This window comes from Drosophila miranda, chromosome XR (assembly GCF_003369915.1).
Source record: "Drosophila miranda strain MSH22 chromosome XR, D.miranda_PacBio2.1, whole genome shotgun sequence".
Taxonomy (NCBI): Eukaryota; Metazoa; Arthropoda; class Insecta; order Diptera; family Drosophilidae; genus Drosophila; species Drosophila miranda.
Genome location: NC_046674.1, coordinates 32,977,687 through 33,001,238, shown reverse-complemented (window position 1 = coordinate 33,001,238; position 23,552 = coordinate 32,977,687). Strand labels below are relative to the sequence as shown.

The 23,552-nt window shown below is 38.6% G+C and overlaps 1 protein-coding gene and 1 long non-coding RNA gene across 15 annotated transcripts in view; both read right to left on the bottom strand.

Moving 5' to 3' along the window:
• LOC117186769 (protein scalloped) overlaps positions 1-23,552 on the bottom strand; it is a 68,322-nt gene that overhangs the window by 19,161 nt on the left and 25,609 nt on the right. For 7 of the 14 annotated variants that reach the window (XM_033387992.1, XM_033387995.1, XM_033387996.1 and 4 more), the window contains exon 1: positions 14,734-15,181. The exons of 2 other annotated variants lie outside the window; for them this stretch is intronic. In XM_033387992.1, coding sequence (XP_033243883.1) covers positions 14,734-14,836 — 103 coding nt within the window. In that variant the 5' untranslated portion in view covers positions 14,837-15,181. Of the gene's footprint in view, positions 1-14,733; positions 15,182-17,195; positions 17,370-23,552 lie in introns of those variants that run through there. 5 more of the 14 variants (XM_033387993.1, XM_033387994.1, XM_033387999.1 and 2 more) reach the window with 5 other exon arrangements.
• On the bottom strand, positions 15,574-17,163 carry LOC117186770. Its single transcript, XR_004471679.1, has 2 exons — positions 15,835-17,163; positions 15,574-15,761 (listed from the first exon to the last, which is right to left on the bottom strand). It is a non-coding gene; the product is annotated as an uncharacterized LOC117186770 (long non-coding RNA).

The window sequence follows — 23,552 nt, the reverse complement described above, 5'->3', positions numbered from 1 at the left end:
GATCGTTTTTCACTATAACAACTTAGAGAGACACTTTGGTCAAGCGCTCACAGCAAAAGTGTCTTTAGATGAGCTGAACCAAAAAAGTGTCTGAGTAAAGTGTTTTTATTTGCAAAATTGGCAAACGAACATTTTCGTTTTGCTTTTCACGATTCATTTTAAGCTCCAATAGTCAAACCGTATAGAATTCACAAAAATTGATCGTTGCCATAAGCATCACACGTTCAAGCACGCATACATACGCAAAAGACACTTTGTTCGTTCACTCGCGACAAGATGCTCAGTGAAAAACAGGAACAAAAGAGAAGTGAAAAAATCGGTCTTTGCTTGAGCGAAGAGCGAGTTGAGCAAAAACAGATTTGATCGGGTCTTTTCAGTCCATTTTCTCAATGTGTCTGTCAATGAGAGGTTTTTATCAGACACGCCGAAAGTGTCAACAGTTATTTGCGAGCTATGCTTCTAAACGAACCTGCTTGATGGCTCTACTCTGCGAGATTCTGGTGTTCACACAGAATCAGCTAAGAAAACTGCACATCTTAATATAATTAATCAGAACGAAAATAACATACATACATACATGGGCATTTCCGCGGTCACTCACACGACTGTCGGAAGCAAAACGAGGGGGAACGTTGTGAGTTGCTGCGGAGACCGCAACTCTACATTTATACCCGATACTTAGTCAGTATGGCTCTCCTCCGGCAGACGCCGCGAGTGCGTGCGAGAGAGACAGAAAATCAGTCTGAGCGTGACGTCGGGCGCTGCGTAGCCACTGAAAACTGATTTCTGGCTTTTGGCTACAAAAATGATCCGATCTGAGAGAGACAGAAAATCAGTCTGAGCGTGACGTCGGGCGCTGCGTAGCCACTGAAAATTGATTTCTTGCTTTTGGCTACAAAAATGATCCGATCTGATCCAGATTCAGCAATCTGATAGATATGGTCATTATCTATGATTCTGCGTTTTTAGTTTTCTCGAATCTGCAATATTGTGGATGCAACAGATTTTCGTCCTTTGTGGGGGCGGAAGGGGGTGGGGCGAAATTCTGAGATATAAGTTTTATAGTGAGATCTAACAGAATTGCGGGTACCAAATTTGGTTACTCTAGCCTTAATAGTCTCTGAGATTTGTGGATGCCCCAGATTTTCGTCCTTTGCGGGGGCTGAAGGGGGTGTGGCGAAATTTTGACACAAAACGGTCAAGGTCCGATATCACAGGAGTGTGGATACCAAATTTGGTTGCTCTGGCTCTTATAGGTTCTGAGATCCTTGAACTCATATTTTGCAATTGACAAAACCGACCATGAAACCTGTGTGTTAGAGAGAGACAGAGCGAGAAAGAATGAAATTGTTTTCTTGATTCTGGCTATAATCATTATACGATCTGGTTCAGATTTTGCACTGTAGAAGATATGGTCATCCTCACCGATTCTGCGTTTTTGGTTTTATCGTATCTTTAAAAATGTGGATGCCACAGATTTTCGTCCTTTGTGGGGGCGGAAGTGGGCGGGGCGAAGTTTTGAAATATTTTTGTAGCAGTGACATATCACAGAAGTCTGGATCCAAAACATCGTTGCTCTAGCTCTTATAGTCTTTGAGCACTAGGCGCTGAAAGGGGACGGACGGACGGACGGACGGACGGACGGACGGACGGACGGACGGACAGACGGACAGACAGACAGGGCTCAATCGACTCGGCTATTCATGCTGATCAAGAATATATATACTTTATGGGGTCGGAAACGATTCCTTCTGGACGTTACACACATCCACTTTCACCACAAATCTAATATACCCCAATACTCATTTTGAGTATCGGGTATAAAAACCTTATGGGAAAAGCAAGCAGTCTGAGCGAGATACCGACAGAATTATAGTTTGAAAGTATAAGTATATTCGGTCGAAAACATCGTTTCGACACAAATAGTGTTACAGTTCTTCGAGTGAGATCTATGGAGACGTCGTCGATCAACACTAATTCATCGTTCTATCTTATGCTCTTTCTGACTTGCTGTCTAGATTGTACTATCTATATCTTCTTCTTGTCCGGGTCGAATTTCATCGTAACGTACTGCGAAAACGACACGCGCCCATCTCTACTCCCAGCTGCTTATGCTGAGGTTAGGAATTAATAGGGGAATGTGTGTTCTTGTAGCTAGTATTCTATTTCTACCCTTACCAATCGCATTTTTGTTGTCGTTGTTGTATGTCAATTGGATTGTATGGTATATATACTACTTTTTATTTTCCTTTTATAAACGCTTAGTCACATATGTAAATACATATGCAAGTATGTATGTATGTTTTGTATGAATGTTTGTTTGAAAGTAATACTTTCAAAGTATGTATGTACATACATATGTATACATGCATGAATGCATGCTGAAGCCCCTTCATGTGATTTTGCACAGCTGTGTACTGTGCCCAGAAGACTTAGATATAAAATCCGGAACGGGAAAGCGATCTCGGTGGAGCAGTGCACATCTCACTGAAGTTTTGCTATAGAAAAATATATATTTTTATATGTATATGTATGCATTTACATACATACATATATACATAGATATGTATGTATGTATATATGTACATGCATAGCTGGATTTTGCACTCGGTGAAATTCATTACTACTTGCTTGGACTTCAACAATAAATACTTACATATGTTTTTACATATGTACACACGTATTTATTTATATGAATATTTAAAATATTAGCTTTACATACATTTATATGTGTGTATGTACATATCTATACGAGTCTGTATGTACATGAGTACATATTCCGATATTCATCTGTTTATGTTCATGTTCTGGCTCTAGTTAACCCTTATACATAAGTGAAAGTAATCACATCCCTCTAGTACTGGCGGTGGCGATTGACCATGCCCGAACTACTGATTTGGCTGGTTCCTACATGGGTACTTTCCGGACTAACCCTATGGTAAACGAACGCCGAACCACTCAAAGAAGAGACAAAAAATTTTGCTCTGTATACTCTACAACCCACCGCGCACCAGCCACCGAACTAGTTCGGTTGGGATGCAACGTCTCACCAGTAGACGAAGAAACGAAAAAGCATGAGAGGAAAATGAAGAGAGCAGGTAGCTAAAAATGATGCTGATCTGCTCTTCTCCTTTCCCTTTTCTGTTTTCGGTCATTTCATTGCTGGAATGTTCTTTGCGTTTGGCGTTTGTGGAAATCAGTGCGGCTGTTCAAGTGATTATAATTATAATAACTAACAGTAAGTCAAAGCAAATGTATAGCAAAAGGCATTTGCGTAGGCTCAATAAAGAAATATAAGACAAATATTCAGCCAAACATAATCGTGTTAGCGGAGAAAAAGGCCGCGAAATAGGAGAGACAATCGACGAAAATGAAAAAATGGAAAGTGACACTGAAAAATTTAAAGAACTTCTTTGGAGTTTAGATTGGTAGGCTTATTTGCTTTTTGGTTTTTTTGTATGCCTATTATATCTGTATTTTATATTTATAGATGCCATAACTGTAGATACGGGGACTGGATCAGCTGAAGTCCAGCTAAGGAAGGCCCTACAGCTGCAAAAAAACGTTTTTTCAAAAAAAAGTACCACCGCGAACAGCAGACCTTAATTAGTAAATTTAAACTAAAATGAAATATATAATAAAATAAAAATGTAAATATGAAATGAAATGAAGATTGATAACCTAGTTCATGGGTACCCATTACACTAGCTACTACATGGGTACCCATTTCACTAGCTACTACATGGGTACTCATTTCACTAGCTACTAGACGAGTACCCATACCACTAGTTCGGGGGTAAACGATGTGGTGTCGCTGGTCCCCATGTCGTAGGACATTGCGGGTCAAAATGGAAATGATGAAAAGCATTGTTAAGGGTTAGTAAAGAAAGTACCCCTGGTCTGTTAGGGAGTGGTGATATCACCACCTCCGAACTAGTTCCCAGTACTGCTAGGGAAGGAACCGTTTCCACCACCATGAAGTTCCTCTATTTCATAAACAATTTGTGGGTCGTCGTGGTCCCGATATGTTATTCATATCGGCCGGGGCTTGCTTTCCCCAAGTACATACATACATGTATGTATATATTCTTGATCAGTATTAATGGGGCAACGATGCATGTGCATATGTACATACATAAGTAATATGTATTTATCTCCGTCGCACAGTGGCTCGCCTTCTCAAAGCACCTTGCAAAAATCATAAGTTTTGAACTAGGCGCTAGTTATCAGACTTCTTAATACTTAAAAGAAAATTTTTAAATTTTTTAAATAAAAATACAGTCTGCCTGCTTTAAAATTTCCGTAGTTAAAGGTCAAACTCATGATGCAATTATACAAGGTGGTCTCGTCGGCAAAAGTTAGTCCCTTAACGTATGCTAGCAATAAGTGCGAGTGAAGGGCACATAGTATAGTGAGTGTGAGTGAGACGGTATATGTTGATGTTGATTAACCCTTAACAGGCCCGTGGGTTTTAAAATTTTAAAATAAAATGATTTTACTGATATATTAATATTTAAATTTTATGCAGCCATTAATAATTTTTCTTCAACATTTTTAGTTATATTAAAATGTTCTTTTACATAATATATAAAGATTACTTCTAATTCTGTGGTATTTTTTTTATATGCTTTTTATAATTTTGTTGTTGTCGGGACATAAGGGTTAAGAATATATCAAAAAATTCGTCCGTGAACAACCTTCATCATCAACAAGCAAGCATGCACTGACGATAAGGGACAACACGAACGAACTTCGGCTCCCGACGAGACCACCTTGTATAATTGCATCATGGTCAAACTCAAATTTATAAATATATACTGCATTTATGCAGTCAGTATGGCTCCCTTTCGCCAGAGGGTGCACATAATGCACTGTATGTGAGAAAGAGAGCCTGAAAATGAGTCGACTTCGCAGAGTGGCGTTTTAGACGAAAAGATGTGGCAAAAGTCGAAGATTTAAGCGCGTTGGATAGAGCTTTTAAAAATCAAACTTTAAAAATAATCGGACTTTTAGTTTAGTTGAAAATTTTTTTAGTGCGCAAAAGTGTTGTTAACTTTTATTCAAATACTGCATCTTTCAGGTGGAAAATAGAAGTAAACTATGTAACGTATGATGCTGTTTTTTGTATCTCTTATTAGTTGCATTAATACTTGGGAATGTATATGCTCCTCGAACTATTTGCTACCTAAGTCAAAAACGGATATCACAGCTCTTAAATCCCATAAAAAATCATGTTTTGACCGTGCGAGGTTGTGGCAGAAACATCGGTATAGAAGCCAAAGAACATATACAAAAAACATCTCGGGATAATTTAGGGATGTATTTTTGTAAAGTCCAGTCAAAGGTAAAAAACTGCTCAAAAGTTAGGTGCTAATGAATCCATATGCTCAGGTACACTCGATATTAGAATAATTTTCCACTTCGCGCTACCTCAATTATGTTTTTGGTTATAAATGAATATGCAGGCTAGTGTTTCTACTTTTACCTGTCTTTTTGCCCATATTTTGTAACCTGATTTGTATTATGTCAAATGGTGGTACAAACATATGTGTATATATTGAATTAATTTTTAGCGCAGCTCTATAGTCTTATTTTGAATTTTAAAGGATTCAGTTGCGTATAAGCCAACATCAGTAAATACAATTTGTATATATATGTAATTCAAGAATTTAATTTTCGTTAAAATGCTTAAATTAAATTCAAGCACCTCAATCGAATTTGTGGAAACTGTTTCTAATGAATTAAATTTAGTATCGGATATCCCAGAGTAGCACACAAGTATAGGAAAGAAAATTATTTGTATACATATTAATATTAAAAAGAAATGGGTGATCTCAGACCGTAAGGCTGATCCGGTGAATAGCAAATACGCAAGCTGGCTAATTGGAAAACGCTTGCTATATGATGGACGTCCACAGGACGAGCAATAAGAAGACCAACAAAAACGATGGATAAGTGTTCAGATTAAATTAGAAAGCGAAAACTTGTAGATGCAACATGTCATACGGTACGGATCATTTATCGGAGGCACTGTCAATTAAATATACGAACAACAAGGAAAACAAGAGGTCGCACATAACAAAAGCTGTATCTAAGGCAAGCCCGGCGAGACTTGACAGGATAAAGAATAGCATCCTCACGCCACCAAATTCACAACCGAAGTCGTATACCGCTGACGAGGCTTTGGCGTTGTTTTTATACCCGATACTCAAAATGAGTATAGAGATATATTAGATATGTGGCGAAAATGGATGTGTGTACATCTAGAAGGAAGCGTTTCCGACCCCATAAAGTATATATATTCTTGATCAGCATCAATAGCCGAGTCGATTGAGCCATGTCTGTCTGTCCGGCTGTCCGTCTGTCCGTCCCTATGAGTTCCTAGTGTTCAGAGACTATAAGAGCTAGAGCAACGACATTTTGTATCCAGACTTCTGTGATATGTCACTGTTACACTTCCGCCCCCACAAAGGTCGAAAATCTGTGGCATCCACAATTTCAAAGATACGAGAAAACCAAAAACGCAGAATCGTGGAGAATGACAATATCTTCTAGACTGCATTATCTGAATTATTATGGCATAACTATTATAGCCAGAATGATGAAAACAATTTCGTTCTTTCTTGCTCTGTCTCTCTCTAACACACACGTTTCATTGTCGCCTGCCTGCCGCCTCACAAAGGACGAAAGTCTGTGCCATCAGCAATTTAGAAGATACGAGAAAGCTAAAAACGCACAATCATAAAGAATGACCATATCTACCGACCATATTGCCGAATCTGATTCAGATCGGATTATTTTATTTTATAGACCTGGTGCAACATACTACGAAACGGCTTATTAAAAGCTAACCTCACCATCAAATTGACAGTCTGCCACCAAATTTCACATTGATCAGTAAATTGGGCTGTGATGAAACTTCTGCGCAAAGTGAATATAAGCAAGCAATATCCACAGACGATAAAACTATCACAGATTCTACGGCTTGTTTATGGCTTCACTTGTATTCATGCGGCTTAAGTCGTACACCGTAAGTGATGTTAAAGATCATATTTCAAATAGAAGACCGTTTGTACATAAAACGCACGAAAAGTGTCAATTTTGAATTTTTCCTTACTATAATTGATGGAAAAGTTCTTAACGAACTTACTTATACTAAATCGACGGACGTTCTTTGAGAAAAGTGAAATCACTAAAGATTGGGTGTCATTATGCATATTTTAAACTGCAAAGAAAAATAAATACCATACCCGAAAGTTTGGTGAATATGCCTCGAAGACTGTTACTGGAAAAATATCCTGAAAAGAAACTAACTCCCACGCTTCATAAAATTCTGGCATATGTTCAAATTTTAATTGAAGGTCAGAGCCTACCAATTGAAAAGATGTCAGAGGAAGCCAAGAAACGAGAAAAAAAGTTTACAAAAAATACAGTAATATAAGCAAAACCAACACCTTTTCAACATGTTGGCGGCAGCCTCTTCAGATCCATGTATCCATTAGATATATATGTGAGATCACAGTTATCTTCAGAAATTATAAGTTTATTAGATATTCCTCACACTTAACAGAAAGTGCAGGATTATTTTACAGCAAAAAAAAATTCAACCAACTTTCAGATTAAAAAAAAAATCGATTTTTAATCAAAATTTTTTTTAAATTAAGTTGAAAATGAAATAAAAAATAATATTTTATGGGATAAATTACCATTAAAAGTACTTTATCGATCTAAAAAAAATAAAAATATAGCATTTTACAAAGGAAAATATGCACCGGCAACAAAGTTAAACTTTAACCCATTATTGTGAAGCTTTTAGACATTGTAGCATAATTTAAGCAGATTCAATTTTGAAAGGTTTTTCTTTCAAATGCAGTTTGTTTCATGAAGTGATCTTTATTTGTTCAGAAGTTATTAATTTAGCAAGCTGAAACGGCGGAATAGTCTTTTAGGTTACCGCAATAGCTCTTTATACCCGATACTCAAAATGAGTATTGGGGTATATTAGATTTGTGGTAAAAGTGGATGTGTGCAACGTCCAGAAGGAATCGTTTGCGACCCCATAAAGTATATATATTCTTGATCAGCATCAATAGCGGAGTCGATTGAGCCCTGTCTGTCTATCCGTCTGTCCGTCCGTCCGTCCGTCCGTCCGTCCCCTTCAGCGCCTAGCGCTCAAAGACTATAAGAGCTAGAGCAACGATGTTTTGGATCCGCACTTCTGTTAGATCTCACTATAAAACGTATATCTCAGAATTTCGACCCACCTCCTTCCACCCACACAAAGGACGAAAATCTGTTGCATCCACAATATTGAAGATACGAAAAAACTAAAAACGCAGAATCATAGATAATGACCATATCTATCCGGTTGCTGAATCTGGATCAGATCGGATCATTTTTATAGCCAAAAGAAACAAATCAATTTGCACTGGCTACGCAGCGCCCGACGTCACGCTCAGACTGATTTTCTGTCTCTCTCGCACGCACTCTTTGTCGTGTAGTTTAATATTCGCGGCGTCTGCCGGAGGAGAGCCATACTGACTAAGTATCGGGTATAAATGTAGAGTTGCGGTCTCCGCAGCAACTCACAACGTTCCCCCTCGTTTGAACTGCAGACGCTTATTAAAGAACACAACCCACATTTCAACGCTCTACCAATACCTACCAATTTCCAACTATACGAAGACAATAATAGCTATATAATCTCAGCGTATATATCCCCCAATAAATCTTTCTCACGAAGTAATCTAGAATATATCCTCAATCCTAAAACCCACACTAAAACTTGGCGGCTTTAACAATTGGCACCCCTACTGGGGATCCCCAAAACCCAACTCAAGAGGCAAAATAATTACGAATATGTATCGAGCAGTCAGAAAACATACTCCTTGAGCCTACTTCTCAACACACAACTCTTTCACACACATAGACCTCTCTGTTGCCACATACACAATAGCCCCAGACATCCAATGGAAAGCCATCGATGGCCTCTACAACAATATACTTTCTATAATCATTGCCAAACTCACTTTTAAACTCAAAGTAGCTCACTGGGATCATTATAGGAAAACCATAATGAACACCTCCTTGACCTCTGACCCAGTGCGGCCGATTACGCTTTTTTCCCGTTAGATCTGGTTTTTTTTAAGACCAAATGGGTGAAAAATTTGTGAATTGCGGGATTTCTGGATATTTGTCCATTTTTTTATTGTGCGCTAACAGAAATGGAATTAGCACAATTTTGGAGTACTTTAAATTTTAAAATATTCCGAAATGGAATGCAAATATAGCGATATTCATTAAATAAGGAGAGACAATATCAGCGACAGTACTAGGTTTTGGAGTGAGGCCTACTTCTGTAAAGATTCAGGTAAAAACCGCAGATTTCTTGACCAGCTGTGATTGGTACCACCATGTCGTACGAATGCGAATCAGAAGCTAGCCCCACAGAGCTAGATGACTTCTCAAATTCTATAAAATACATATTAAAAATAAAATACATATGACCTCTAACAAAGACGCTGCCAATATTAAAACCGTTGTTATAAAAAGTGAATCTTTCAGTCCCCAAAACACCATACAATCGCTACCACGAAAGCTACCTTCGTGGAAAACAAATCTTACATCTCTAAAAAGAGACAAAAACATTAAATGGTCCCAACTTAAAAATGAAACATTAACACAGAAAACTTTATTAAATATGGAAAAACAAATACTATGTTAAGAAAATCTAAAATAGATGCATTACTTGAATTTACGAAAGATATCCACTCGAACTCTGACCCAAGCAATATGTGGCTAACTAACATATCTACAGTCATTTCATCAGACATAACTAATATTTTTGGAGCACAACGATCAGTCGAAGTGCAAGATGAAAAATTCTCCCCTACATTCATACATAGCAAAAAAAAATGTATACAATACTTCGCCAACATACGCCTCCAATAGTACAGCAATTGAAATAAAACAATCTATACCATATCTAGAATTCCAATCTGCTCTTGGCTCCCAAACGGCACTATTCCCATGCCAAACCGTATATCATATTCCATGATTAAAAACTCTCCAATCTCTCTTTAACACTCAATTCTTAGACTTTTTAATAACATCCTTAACAATTATCTCACAGTGTATGTGGTGGTTTGCTTCAACAAATAAACTCATTCACAGTAAGGATTTTATTTATTTATTATCATTTAGCTTTCCAAGTTCTACAAGCAAGGGGTTGGTTTTCGTTGGGTGAAACTAAACTCTTATGATTATATAATCTTTCCTAAGTTAGGGTTACATATGTATGTTACATTCGTTATTATTCATTTTAGGTTATGTTGTCTATTATTTTATTTTATTTCAATTAGGTTTTGAGATGTACGGTTTCTTAATCTACTATAAGGTGGACTCTTCTTAAATACGTTTAAGCGAGGAAAGATAGTCTTCTCTAAGTAGACTCCACTCACTTCTCCAACCACAACAACATGAAAATTATAGATAAAAATGGAAAAAACGATATCAAACATTTTCCCTATCCATAATCGTAAACCATAAGGATCCCCAATTGCAGTTATCTTTTTCATAATAGCATACAGCTCATTTACAGAAAAATAATCAATTTTGCATTTGAAAGCAGCTTAATATTTTCCAGACGGTAAGCTGAAGCTACAATTTAATAATATAATAATATATATGTATATATTATAATAATGATCCGAGCTGATCCAGATACGGCAACCTGCTAGACACAGTGCCTTCTCCACAATTCTGCGTTTCATGTTTTATTGTATCTTCAAAATTGTAGAAACCACAGATTTTCGCTTTGTTGGGGCGGAAAGGGGCGGGACGAACTTTAAAAATACACCTGTAACAATGTGCATACAAAATTTGGTGTCTCTAGCTAATATATTGTAGTCTTCGAGATCTAGCCGCTCATCGGAACGGACAGACGGAGATGGGGTCGAAAACTCTTCCACCTGGTTGTTGCACAGATTTACTTTCACCACAACTTCAATATAGTAACCTTATACTCTTCGAGTGCCGGGTATAAAGAGTCGGGTTGGTTCGTGGAGTATACAAAAATAGTTTTTCTATACAAAGTTGTTGCATACGACAAGCTGTTGAGAACGGTGACAAATCGAATCAACGCAACCTTCGTACTCTACATAAGATACCACTGAAAATACGCGCTGGATGTGTGGTATATATATCTGGACGATTATTATCCAATAGTGAAAGGTCTGCTTGAAATGTTTCGATAGTTTATTGCAGTGTTCCGCAAACGTTTCTTCGTAAAACGTAATACCGTATGCGGAATGAAATACGAACAACTGTTGTAATACAAATAACAAATGTATTCCAAGTCTGACCAACTGAATATTAGACTATAAGTTATTTTTACAAAAGAAATTCATGACCATAGCGATCAGCCTTCCTTATATTTTCGGGAAACTTGGTTATAGCCTCCTCAATTTTCTCTGAATCCAATTTTCCCCGTAAGCAAGCACTCTTTTGATTTTTAATATTAAACAGTCGATGTTTTTCGGCTGGAAGCTAAGTCACGAACTCAATGCTTAAGTGGCCAAGAGCCTCCAGAGTTATTCTAGCAAAATGAGCAGACGCTATGTCGGGCCAAAACACCGTATTATCATTCGCATGATACTAATCATTACATTTTTTCAGCGCCGGAAGACAATTGTCCTTTTAATTCATAGCCAATCCTGCTTTTAAAAAGAAAAGATCGCTGATTCCCCGTTTGCTTATGGCCAGCCCCAATATTTTCAGGTGATTGAGTATTGGGAAGCTTAAAGTAATATTTCGGAGTCCATCCATGACCCTCCACTGTAAAATACGTCTCATCATTCATTTTGCAAACCTTTTAACAGTTTGCAGAAAACCAATTTCTAGAAAGCGCACGTAGCCAAACCTTTATTGCCTTTCTCTGTACTTCTGGGACTTTAGGAACATTTCATTACTCCCATGTATTTTACATACTTTTTCACACTTTTGTCGCTCACATTGTATTTTTTGGCAAGCGCACGAAACGATTAACCCACAATTTCAGACTCTAATTTGGCACTAATGTGAGCCCAAGGGCTCTATCCATTTTTTTCCATTCTGAACATCCGAAATGGAAGCCCTCAACAGAAAAGTAATGAAAAATTGTATTGTTTTGCCGGAAATGGGTTATTTGCGTAATATCTACAACGTATGTAATTACTTGAGGTCTGCATGGCTCCATTCAAAACAAAAGCCCAATAGAATGCATTCGAATTGAATAGAGCTAAATGAGTGCAACGCACACAACGAATTATAGCTCAATAAATGCGAGTGTGTGTTGGCTTTATATTTGTTAGCATTCAGTTGTATGAGTGGGAATAAACCAATGCGCTAAACGAAATGAATACAACCGAATAGAACCGAACATTCGAATTATCCTACTTTTTGCATACGTAAAGTGAAGACAAGGGGGAAAGTGATGAATAAATACTATACTTTATAGGGACGGAAACGCTTCATTCTGAGTTTTACTCACATCCACTTCCACCACAAAACTAATATATCCCTAAACTCTTCGAGTACCCGATATAAAAATAAAGTCTATGGCCCGACCGTATTTGTTGTATTGGAAATTCGTGTTATAATCTTGCAATCGGAAGTAGCTCGGTCAAGCAACTCCTGCTAGACTTTCGTGACTTTGCAACTTTATGAATTTTCCTGGATGCGACTTCATTTTTATACCCGATACTCAAAATGAGTATTGGGGTATATTAGATTTGTGGTAAAAGTGGATGTGTGTAACGTCCAAAAGAATTCGTTTCCGACCCCATAAAGTATATATATTCTTGATCAGCATCAATAGCCGAGTCGATTAAGCCCTGTCTGTCTGTCCGTCTGTCTGTCCGTCCGTCCGTCCGTCCGTCCGTCCGTCCGTCCGTCCGTCCGTCCGTCCCCTTCAGCGCCTAGTGCTCAAAGACTATAAGAGCTATAGCAACGATGTTTTGGATCCAGACTTCTGTGATATGTCACTGCTACAAAAATATTTCAAAACTTCGCCCCGCCCACTTCCGCCCCCACAAAGGACGAAAATCTGTGGCATCCACATTTTTAAAGATACGATAAAACCAAAAACGCAGAATCGGTGAGTATGACCATATCTTCTACAGTGCAAAATCTGAACCAGATCGTATAATGATTATAGCCAGAATCAAGAAAACAATTTCATTCTTTCTCGCTCTGTCTCTCTCTAACACACAGGTTTCATGGTCGGTTTTGTCAATTGCAAAATATGAGTTCAAGGATCTCAGAACCTATAAGAGCCAGAGCAACCAAATTTGGTATCCACACTCCTGTGATATCGGACCTTGACCGTTTCGTGTCCAAATTTCGCCACACCGCCTTCCGCCCCCACAAAGGACGAAAATCTGTGGCATCCACATTTTTAAAGATACGATAAAACCAAAAACGCAGAATCGTAGAGGATGACTATATGTTCTAGAGTGTAAAATCTCAACCAGATCGTATAATTATTATAGCCAGAATCAAGAAAACAATTTCATTCTTTCTCGCTCTTTCTCTCTTTAACACACAGGTTTCATGGTTTTGCCAATTGCAAAATATGAGTTCAAGGATCTCAAGACCTATAAGAGCCAGAGCAACCAAATTTGGTATCCACACTCCTGTGATATCGGACCTTGACCGTTTTGTGTCAAAATTTCGCCACACCCCCTTCAGCCCCCGCAAAGGACGAAAATCTGGGGCATCCACAAATCTCAGAGACTATTAAGGCTAGAGTAACCAAATTTGGTGCCCGCACTTCTGTTAGATCTCACTATAAAACGTATATCTCAGAATTTCACCCCACCCCCTTCCGCCCCCACAAAAGACGAAAATCTGTTGCATCCACAATATTGCACATTCGAGAAAACTAAAAACGCAGAATCATAGATAATGACCATATCTATCAGATTGCTGAATCTGGATCAGATCAGATCATTTTTATAGCCAAAAGGAACAAATCAATGTGCAGTGGCTACGCAGCGCCCGACGTCACGCTCAGACTGATTTTCTGTCTTTCTCGCACGCACTCTTTGTCGTGTGGTTCAATATTAGCGGCGTCTGCCGCAGGAGAGCCATACTGACTTAGTATCGGGTATAAATGTAGAGTTGCGGTGTCCGCAGCAACTCACAACGTTCCAACTCGTTTTTTTTTGTTAATGTGATTGTAAATTGTGAATGTCTTTGTGAAATTTGTAGATTAGAGCACAATACCCATTTCGATCAGCGTATATCAGCGCTCTTTGTATACATATAGTATGTACATATATTTTTACATACATATGTATTAATATGTCCATGCTTCCTTATTTGCTGTTAGTACATACAATGTACATACTCGTAAAGTTAATAGTTAATACACACTCCAATGAATACCAATGAACAAATTTAATAAGATGCCGTATGCCCGTACATTTCAACAATATTAATCAATCACTGCAAAATACTGTACAATAGCTTAAAACATAAAACGCAAGTTCCATCTGCGCTCCATTTGACTTTTTCCTTCGAGAATCAGCTTACATATGTACATATTTATGTATGCATCCATATGCATGCATATGCACATATATGTACATACATATACATATGTATGTGCATACATTATTAGTATAGTTACATCATGTCCAAAGAGAGAGAGAGAGAGAAAGGAGGCGAGAGAGCAAGAGTAATGTTACGCACCTGTTTCTGATTTGCCGAAAATATCCAATTCGCTGTTGTTTAGATTGTTCTGCAATCGCAGCAGCCCCGTGCTGCAGGTGCTCGAGCTGGTTATGTTTTTCATGCAGCCAGCTTATGGGGTTCCCGGTTCGCAAAGGACATGCAGCCGTATGTACTTGTATATATTTAAGTATGTACATAGATAACCACTATACTGGATTTAGAATCTTATGTCACTGGCATTGACACTTCCACTGGAAACCGCCAGTGCTGATACTTACTGTAACGATTGCTTGTTGTTTAAATGCTAGCTATCGCTATACTTGAATAAGATATTATCCGAACAAAAATACTTTTTCTTTTGAATGTCTGGCCTATTCCCAATTTTTATGTTCACTTCACTGGCACTTAATTTTAGTTGAATTGACAAATTTCAACATATCGTATTTGTAGATACAAAACGCATTGCCTGCATATATGTATGTATGTAGGTATGAATAAATTGCTTTAATTCGTGAATCACCGTTGTTTAGGAATTAATACTATGATCATTTATACTCAGGGAACTCCTGCAGCATTATGCGCACTCTCTTGCTCGCTGGCACTCACTCTCTTGCTCGCTGGCACTCACTCTCTTGCTCGCTGGCACTCACTCTCTCTCTCTTTCTCGCTCTCTCCGTCTCTTTCTTCCTCCCTGTTTTTCTCTCTATGCAACGTTGTATGTGTGATTGAGTGCTTTTGAGAGGAGTTCTCTGTCAACGCCTTTGTGCAAATTTGGTGGGCCTTCCAGTATAAATAATGCGCAGAAGCAATATCACCAACAACGGCCAAAGAACAGGCATAGAAAGAGCGAATGATATGTTCATTTTTAATGTAGATTTCCTTTATTCATTCCTTTGCAAAATTATGGAAAATTCAATTGAAGTTTCGGGATTTCAGCTGACCGAGATCCGAGTCGCTGTCCGTATTTTTCCTATCGCTGCTTGCGTCTCTGCTTAACAAGTACCAGCGCATGTGTGTTCATTCATGTACCCAGCCAATGATATCGCCTACAAGAAAAACGCGAGACTTAACTCAAAAAATTCTTTGAGTTATCTAATAAGATAGAAACATGATTCATACCTCGTTTACTTTGTGGCAGTGAAAGCGACCGTTTTGCGAGACGATTTTACTCTCGCGAGCTCGTTTGCGACTGTTTTTCGGCACAAAACTGTATCACTCACTTTCGAGCTCGTTGGCCAGTGTTTTGCGATAAACAAATGTATCACTAGTTTTTTTCTTTTCACAAGTGAGCACATTTCCATATTGCGAGAGTCATGCAAAAGCCTCGTTGCGTTGGTGTTCTGGGTAGTTCAAAGTACCAATAGATGTGTGCGTAGTACCCAACAGTACTGCATACTAGCCAATGCAACTATCTAACTAAATATGTATGTCATGTACATAAGTAAAACAGACGGTCACATAAAATGTATTTGGACAATACCATTTCCTCAGGCAAAGTCATTGGGGCTCACGTGTCGAACTGCTGGTCTGGGCCAAGACTATACCGTATGATCTAGGCAGCAGATAACTTATTGCGATAGCTGCCTACAAAGGGAAGCAAAGTTTCTAGACACGTTTGGATACCCGTTACCCAGGTGTACCTTGGAGGCTAGTTCCAACAGAGTCATTACCAATCCCATATACAAGCGCGTTTAATGACATTCAGAACTACAGGGTATGTCTTGAGAAACAAAAGGGAGACATATCTTTACCGTATACATTTATGTCTATCTGCACTTCCTTCTGTATTCGTATATCTACACACATGTGTGTGTATTTGCATGTGTCTGTAGTGTCTGCACATTCATGTTTTACTTTACCCTCTGCGGACACACTAACGCGCACTCAAACACACACACATCCAACAAGCAGTTGAATGAAATCACAACGTTGCGATTCAGGTTTCTCTTTAAGGTGATGTTGCTGGTATTGTTCTGTTCGCGTAGGTGTTTTTGCCTGCTTGGCAATTTTCTGTGACTCGTTCTGTTATTGGCGAGCCAAGAACCCATGCATCCATGCACCATATATGAACATACATACATATGAACATATGTATATATGTACATTTTCATGTATCAATTTGTTGATTATGTTTAATGTTGTCAATTGCAGGAAATTTGTCTAACGAAGATAATTTTTTAGGTTTATTGGGCTACTCTTCGTCTCGTGACACTCCCACACTTTCCAGTTTCTCAACCACACATACATACATATATACATAAGTGAAGGAACACACATCCACAAGAGGGGCGTCAGAGATTAAGAGAACAACGGGAGATTGTGGCGATCATATTTTTGAACTAGTTTTTGTTATGTATGTATGTATGTACATACAGATGCAAGAAAACCATAAGATACAAAAAAAAAACAATAGCACCCCAGAAATAAATTGAAATCAAAACAAAAAAACTGATAATTATGCAAATTGATAAAAAGCATACACATTGAAAGCACCGTACAAAGTGAACGCCGTATAACAGTTGAAATCGGAGGGGCGCACGAGCGGCGACTGTGGGCAACGATGATGACAAAGAAAAAAATCGCGGAAACACTGCGAAACACGCAACGCGCAGAAGCGAGAGAAACTCATCGACTGAATCTGAATCAATACTAAGAACGACGAGACGACGACAGTAGCTATATACATATGTATTACATACAATCCATAGCTGGCTCTTTTCTCTGGTGTTGCCGTCTGGCATCGTCTGCCTGCTTGACTGGTTTGCCCAACTTATGTATTTATATATGTGTGTGTATATTAATTACATATAAAGTAAGGCAGTCCCTTTGTTTGTGTCAGGCGTCTTCGAATGCATAAGCGTCAGCATATGCGTATGCATGTGTACATATGTATGTACGTGCGTTTTTGTGTAGGTTTGGCTGCCAAATAGAGCCAGATCTTATCTGTTATACCTTTTATTAATGTACCTTGGCTCTGCCCGTTTAGTTTGCTAACACACTCTCAACAACACAGCCACACAGTCCGATCAAGACTCAACCAAAAACCAATACCAATGCAACACACAAGAACCTGGAGAGCGACGAGACCGCGACACGGAATAACTAGACTCCCTCTCCCTTGATTTTTTTCATGCTCGTGCTTGAGCGACGTCGACGTAGAAACATTCAGATATACATACATTCATATACAGACTATACAGTGTGTGACTAACACTACGCTCGTCTGTTGTGCGCTTGATTCTTCTCACTTGTTGTACTGTTAGCGCACCAGACATAAACGAATAGCCTGTATACAATAGCCTACATATGAATGTACATACATACAAATGTACACAGGATGATTAAGAAACAGTATATGTATCTGCATACTTTCAGATGTATACACACGTATATGTATGCATACGTATAGTAAATGGACCAGTAAGCATTCACGTACATAGATATTAACCAATGTATGTAAACACATACATATATGTATATGTATAATTCACTACAGAGGAGTGTTGTCTGTATAGATACAATCTGCATATGTTGTATACTCCACTGAAACGGTGATTCAAGTTGGATTCGACTTACATACATACATATGTAGCTTGGCCCGGTTCAGCCCGACTCAATTCAGCTGCAATTATTTGAGCAGCTGATTCTCAATGTTATGCAATGATAAAGTGCATATGATGTAAATATGCACATAGGCAAGATTTTGATGATAGCATCGATCGATGACTCGGTAGACCGGTAGAGAGGCACCCATATCGGATCACAAGGCAGTGTGTAGTAGTTAACCGGACGACACTGCGACAAATTTCTTAGATCAGTCCCACTTAGAAAGGTATTTTCATACATACATGTATGTATGGATATTAGCGAACATTCGAATGTGAGTACACACACACATACATATGTATGTACATATGTGTGCGACGAAATGTTAAAAAAAGGGGGAACCGTTGTGAGTTGCTGCTGCGACCGCAACTCTACATTTATACCCGAACGTAGTCAGTATGGCTACATTGAGTGACAAAGAGTGCGTGCAGGAGAGACAGAAAACGTGTCTGAGCATGTAATCGGGCGCTGCGTAGCCACTGCAAATTGATTTGTTCCTTTTGGCTATAAAAATGATCCGATCTGATCCAGACTCGGCAATCTGGTAGATATGGTCTATGGTTTCTATGATTGTGCGTTTTTAATTATACCCGATACTCAAAATGAGTATTGGGGTATATTAGATTTGTGGTAAAAGTGGATGTGTGTAACGTCCAGAAGGAATCGTTTCCGACCCCATAAAGTATATATATTCTTGATCAGCATCAATAGCCGAGTCGATTGAGCCCTGTCTGTCTGTCCGTCTGTCCGTCCCCTTCAGCGCCTAGTGCTCAAAGACTATAAGAGCTAGAGCAACGATGTTTTGGATCCAGACTTCTGTGATATGTCACTGCTACAAAAATAATTTCAAAACTTCGCCCCGCCAACTTCCGCCCCCACAAAGGATGAAAATCTGTGGCATCCACAATTTTAAAGATATGAAAAATCCAAAAACGTAGAATTGTAGAGAATGACCATATCTTTAAGACTGCAGAATCTGAATTGGATCGTATTATTATTATAGCCAGCATCAAGAAAACAATTTCATTTTTTCTCGCCCTGTCTCTCTCTAACACACACGTAGCATAGGCGGCTTTGCTTAGAGTAAAACATTAGCGCCTAGATCTCAGAGACTACAAAAGCTAGAGCAACCAAATTTGGTATCCACACTCCTAAGATATCGGACCGAGACGAGTTTGTTTCAAAATTTCGCCACACCCCCTTCCGCCCCCGCAAAGGACGAAAATCTGGGGATATTCAAAAATCTCAGAGACTATTAAGGCTAGAGTAACCAAATTTGTTATCCGCACTCCTGTTAGATCTTACTATAAAACGTGTATCTCAAAATTTCGCCCCACCCCCTTCCGCCCACACAAAGGACGAAAATCTGTTGCATCCACAATATTGCACATTCGAGAAAACTAAAAACGCAGAATCATAGATAATGACCATATCTATCAGATTGCTGAATCTGGATCAGATGAGATCATTTTTATAGCCAATAGGAACAAATCAATTTGCAGTGGCTACGCAGCGCCCGACGTCACGCTCAGACTGATTTTCTGTCTCTCTCGCACGCACTCTTTGTCGTGTCGTTTAATATTAGCGGCGTCTGCCGGAGGAGAGCCATACTGACTAAGTATCGGGTATAACTGTAGAGTTGCGGTCTCCGCAGCAACTCACATCGTTCCCCCTCGTTTTCTCGTATCTTTAATATTGTGGATGCCACAGATTTTCGTCCCTTCTGGGGGCGGAAGGGGGTGGGGCGAAATTTTGAAATACACATGCAACAGTGAGATCTAACAGGAGTATGGAAACAAAATTTGCTTGCCCTAGCTCTAATAGTCTTTGCGATTTGTGGATGCCACAGATTTTCGTCATTTGTGGGGCGGAACTGGGCGCGGCGAAGTTTTGAAATATACTTGTAACAGTGACATACACTGGATACAAATTGTCGTTGCTCTAGCTCTTATAGGGACAAGTGAGTCTCATAGGGACGGACAGGCTCAATCGACTCGACTATTGATGATGATCAAGCATATATGTATGTATATACTTTATGGGGTCGGAAACGCTTCCTTCTGGACGTTTCACACATCCACTTTCTGCACACATTTTGAGTATCGGGTATATAGATTAACAAGTCAATTTAAAAAAATTTAATAATAATTAGGTAAAAACAATCCAACGTACGATTTTAAAGATATAAGCCAAAATATGACCTGACCTAACGTTACGCTACCAAAAACAGAAGTGGTTTTTGAGGTTGGGGTACAAAATTGCAAAACTTTGCGAATTGGCTAGGACTATCAGTATTAAAATGTTTATGAGTGTATGTATATGAAATATTCCGAGTTAATTTTCTAAGTTATTAAATACTTAATTAACGAATTAAACTTTTCCTATTTTTTGTGATAAGTCCGCGGAGGCATCTGACGTACGTCGCTGGTGTTACGTTACAAAATTCCGGGGGAATAAAAGTTAAAAATATATCGTGGGCCAAATTTATAGGATTTTTTTTAGATAGTTCAAAATGTTAGAGAGAATTTGAAGAAAAACTTTTATCAAGAATCATTTTTCCCATATGGTATATTAGTAAAGGAAAATATGACTAAAAAAATATAGAAAAAGTTCGTGAAATTATATGTTAATTGGTTAAATTTAATTCGTTAGGTGTATAGTATGTATATTTCCGTATGCATACAACTATATATGCATATGTTCATTTGTATAAGTTAATCCAAAATTGCTCGTTCCCATACCACGCTCAGTAATGACTCAGCTGCCGATAAAACTTGTAGCAACCGGCTGCCAGAGACAAAAGCAGTGGCAGAAGAGCTTTGTGCTGAAATAGTCGCCAAGCACACATGCAATCCATGCATAAGCATGTATATACATACACACCTGTATGTTTTTCGTATGAATGCACCTACTATTACTCGTTTAACTTGATTTCAGTCTTTAAATGTATTAAGGGATGTACACATGTATGTGTTTATTTTACGAACAAACAAGTGGATGTATGGAAAGTATCTCAGGTACATACGTATGCACATATATACATACATTCATACATATGTATATAAGGTTGTACATACATATGTATGTATAACGTTCAGAGAAGATTCGACTAAAATACTAGACCATGCTTTTTGCTTACTGTGTTTCAAATAATACAACAAATTTTAATTTAGATACAGCAGTCAGCTTGTTTAAGGTGTTTTATGCATTTAGTGTGCATAGTTTTTTGCGACCACATACAGTAGAATCCGGTTATAACGACACTCAAGGGAGCGACGATTTTACGTCGTTATACCCGGAAGACGCTCTAGCCAAAAGGAGCAAAGACAATTTTTGTTTGTTTATTTTATGGTTGCCATGTTCGTAATAGGTTTTAAAACAAATTAATTATTTAATCAAAACAAAAATTTTAATAAATTTAATTCAAAAACATGGTTTTTTCATAAGAAGTCGTACAAAGTCCTGTCCGTCATCTAATATATTTTTAACAATATTGTTTTTTGAAGGTTCCTCACAAATCGCCACACCATTGTCAATAAGAACATATTCAGCCAGTTCTTCCTTTGAAATCGGTAGCTGATTTTTTAGAGCTCTTGCCAAACCGATAGAAGAATTTCATCTTCGTTTTCAATATCCTTTGAGAATGAGCTGCTGGGATAATTTTTGGTATTATTTCGCAATAGCAAAAATAGCAATAGTGAAAAATATCGTCGGTATAAGCGGTTTGTAGCTAAAAGCGGAGCGTACTAAGCGGAGGCCCTTTCATATATTTAAGTTTGTATGGGGACCAACCAAGTTTTTGCATTTTTGTCGCTATAACCGGACGGACGCTAACAGCAGAGACTTTATAACCGGTTTCTTCTGTACTTACAATCGATCTTGTTCAAAGCTTAATATCTTTATTTCTCACAAATTTATGGAAATTAAATAAGAATGCGCAGTTTAACCACAATGTGCCCGAACATCAGGAAAAGGACTGTGGGTTACATAAAATTAAATATTTTTATACCCGATACTCAAAATGAGTATTGGGGTATATTAGATTTGTGGTAAAATTGGATGTGTGTAACGTCCAGAAGGAATCGTTTCCGACCAAATAAAGTATATATATTCTTGATCAGCATCAATAGCCGAGTCGATTGAGCCATGTCTGTCTGTCCGTCCGTCCGTCTGTCCGTCTGTCCGTCCCTATTAGCGCCTAGTGCTCAAAGACTATAAGAGCTAGAGCAACGATGTTTTGGATCCAGACTTCTGTGATATGTCACTGCTACAAAAATATTTCAAAACTTCGCCCCGCCCACTTCCGCCCCACAAAGGACGAAAATCTGTGGCATCCACTTTTTAAAGATACGATAAAACCAAAAACGCAGAGAATGACCATATCTTTTAGACTGCAGAATCTGAATTGGATCGTATTATTATTATAGCCAGCATCAAGAAAACAATTTCATTTTTTCTCGCCCTGTCTCTCTCTAACACACACGTAGCATAGCCGGCTTTGCTTAGAGTAAAACATTAGCGCCTAGATCTCAGAGACTATAAAAGCTAGAGCAACCAAATTTGGTATCCATACTCCTAAGATATCGAACCGAGACGAGTTTGTTTCAAAATTTCGCCACACCCCCTTCCACCCCCGCAAAGGACGAAAATCTGGGGATATTCACAAATCTCAGAGACTATTAAGGCTAGAGTAACCAAATTTGGTATCCGCACTCCTGTTAGATCTCACTTTAAAACGTATATCTCAAAATTTCGCCCCACCTCCTTCCACCCACACAAAGGACGAAAATCTGTTGCATCCACAATATTGATGATACGAAAAAACGCAGAATCATAGATAATGACCATATCTATCCGGTTGCTGAATCTGGATCAGATCGGATCATTTTTATAGCTAAAATTTGCAGTGGCTACGCAGCGCCCGACGTCACGCTCGGACTGATTTTCTGTCTCTCTCGCACGCACTCTTTGTCGTGTCGTTTAATATTAGCGGCGTCTGCCGGAGGAGAGCTATACTGACTAAGTATCGGGTATAAATGTAGAGTTCCCCCTCGTTGTTTTTGCGCTCTTGGTACAGTCGTCGGATTTTGCGTCTGCTGGACGCTGTCTATCGATGAATAAATCTCGGAGGAGATGGAGGCAAGGGGGTGTCCTATACTATATACGATTATAGCGTGCTCTGTAGTTATTTTCGAAGATTTCGAATTGATACGTGTACCTATGTACCCTTT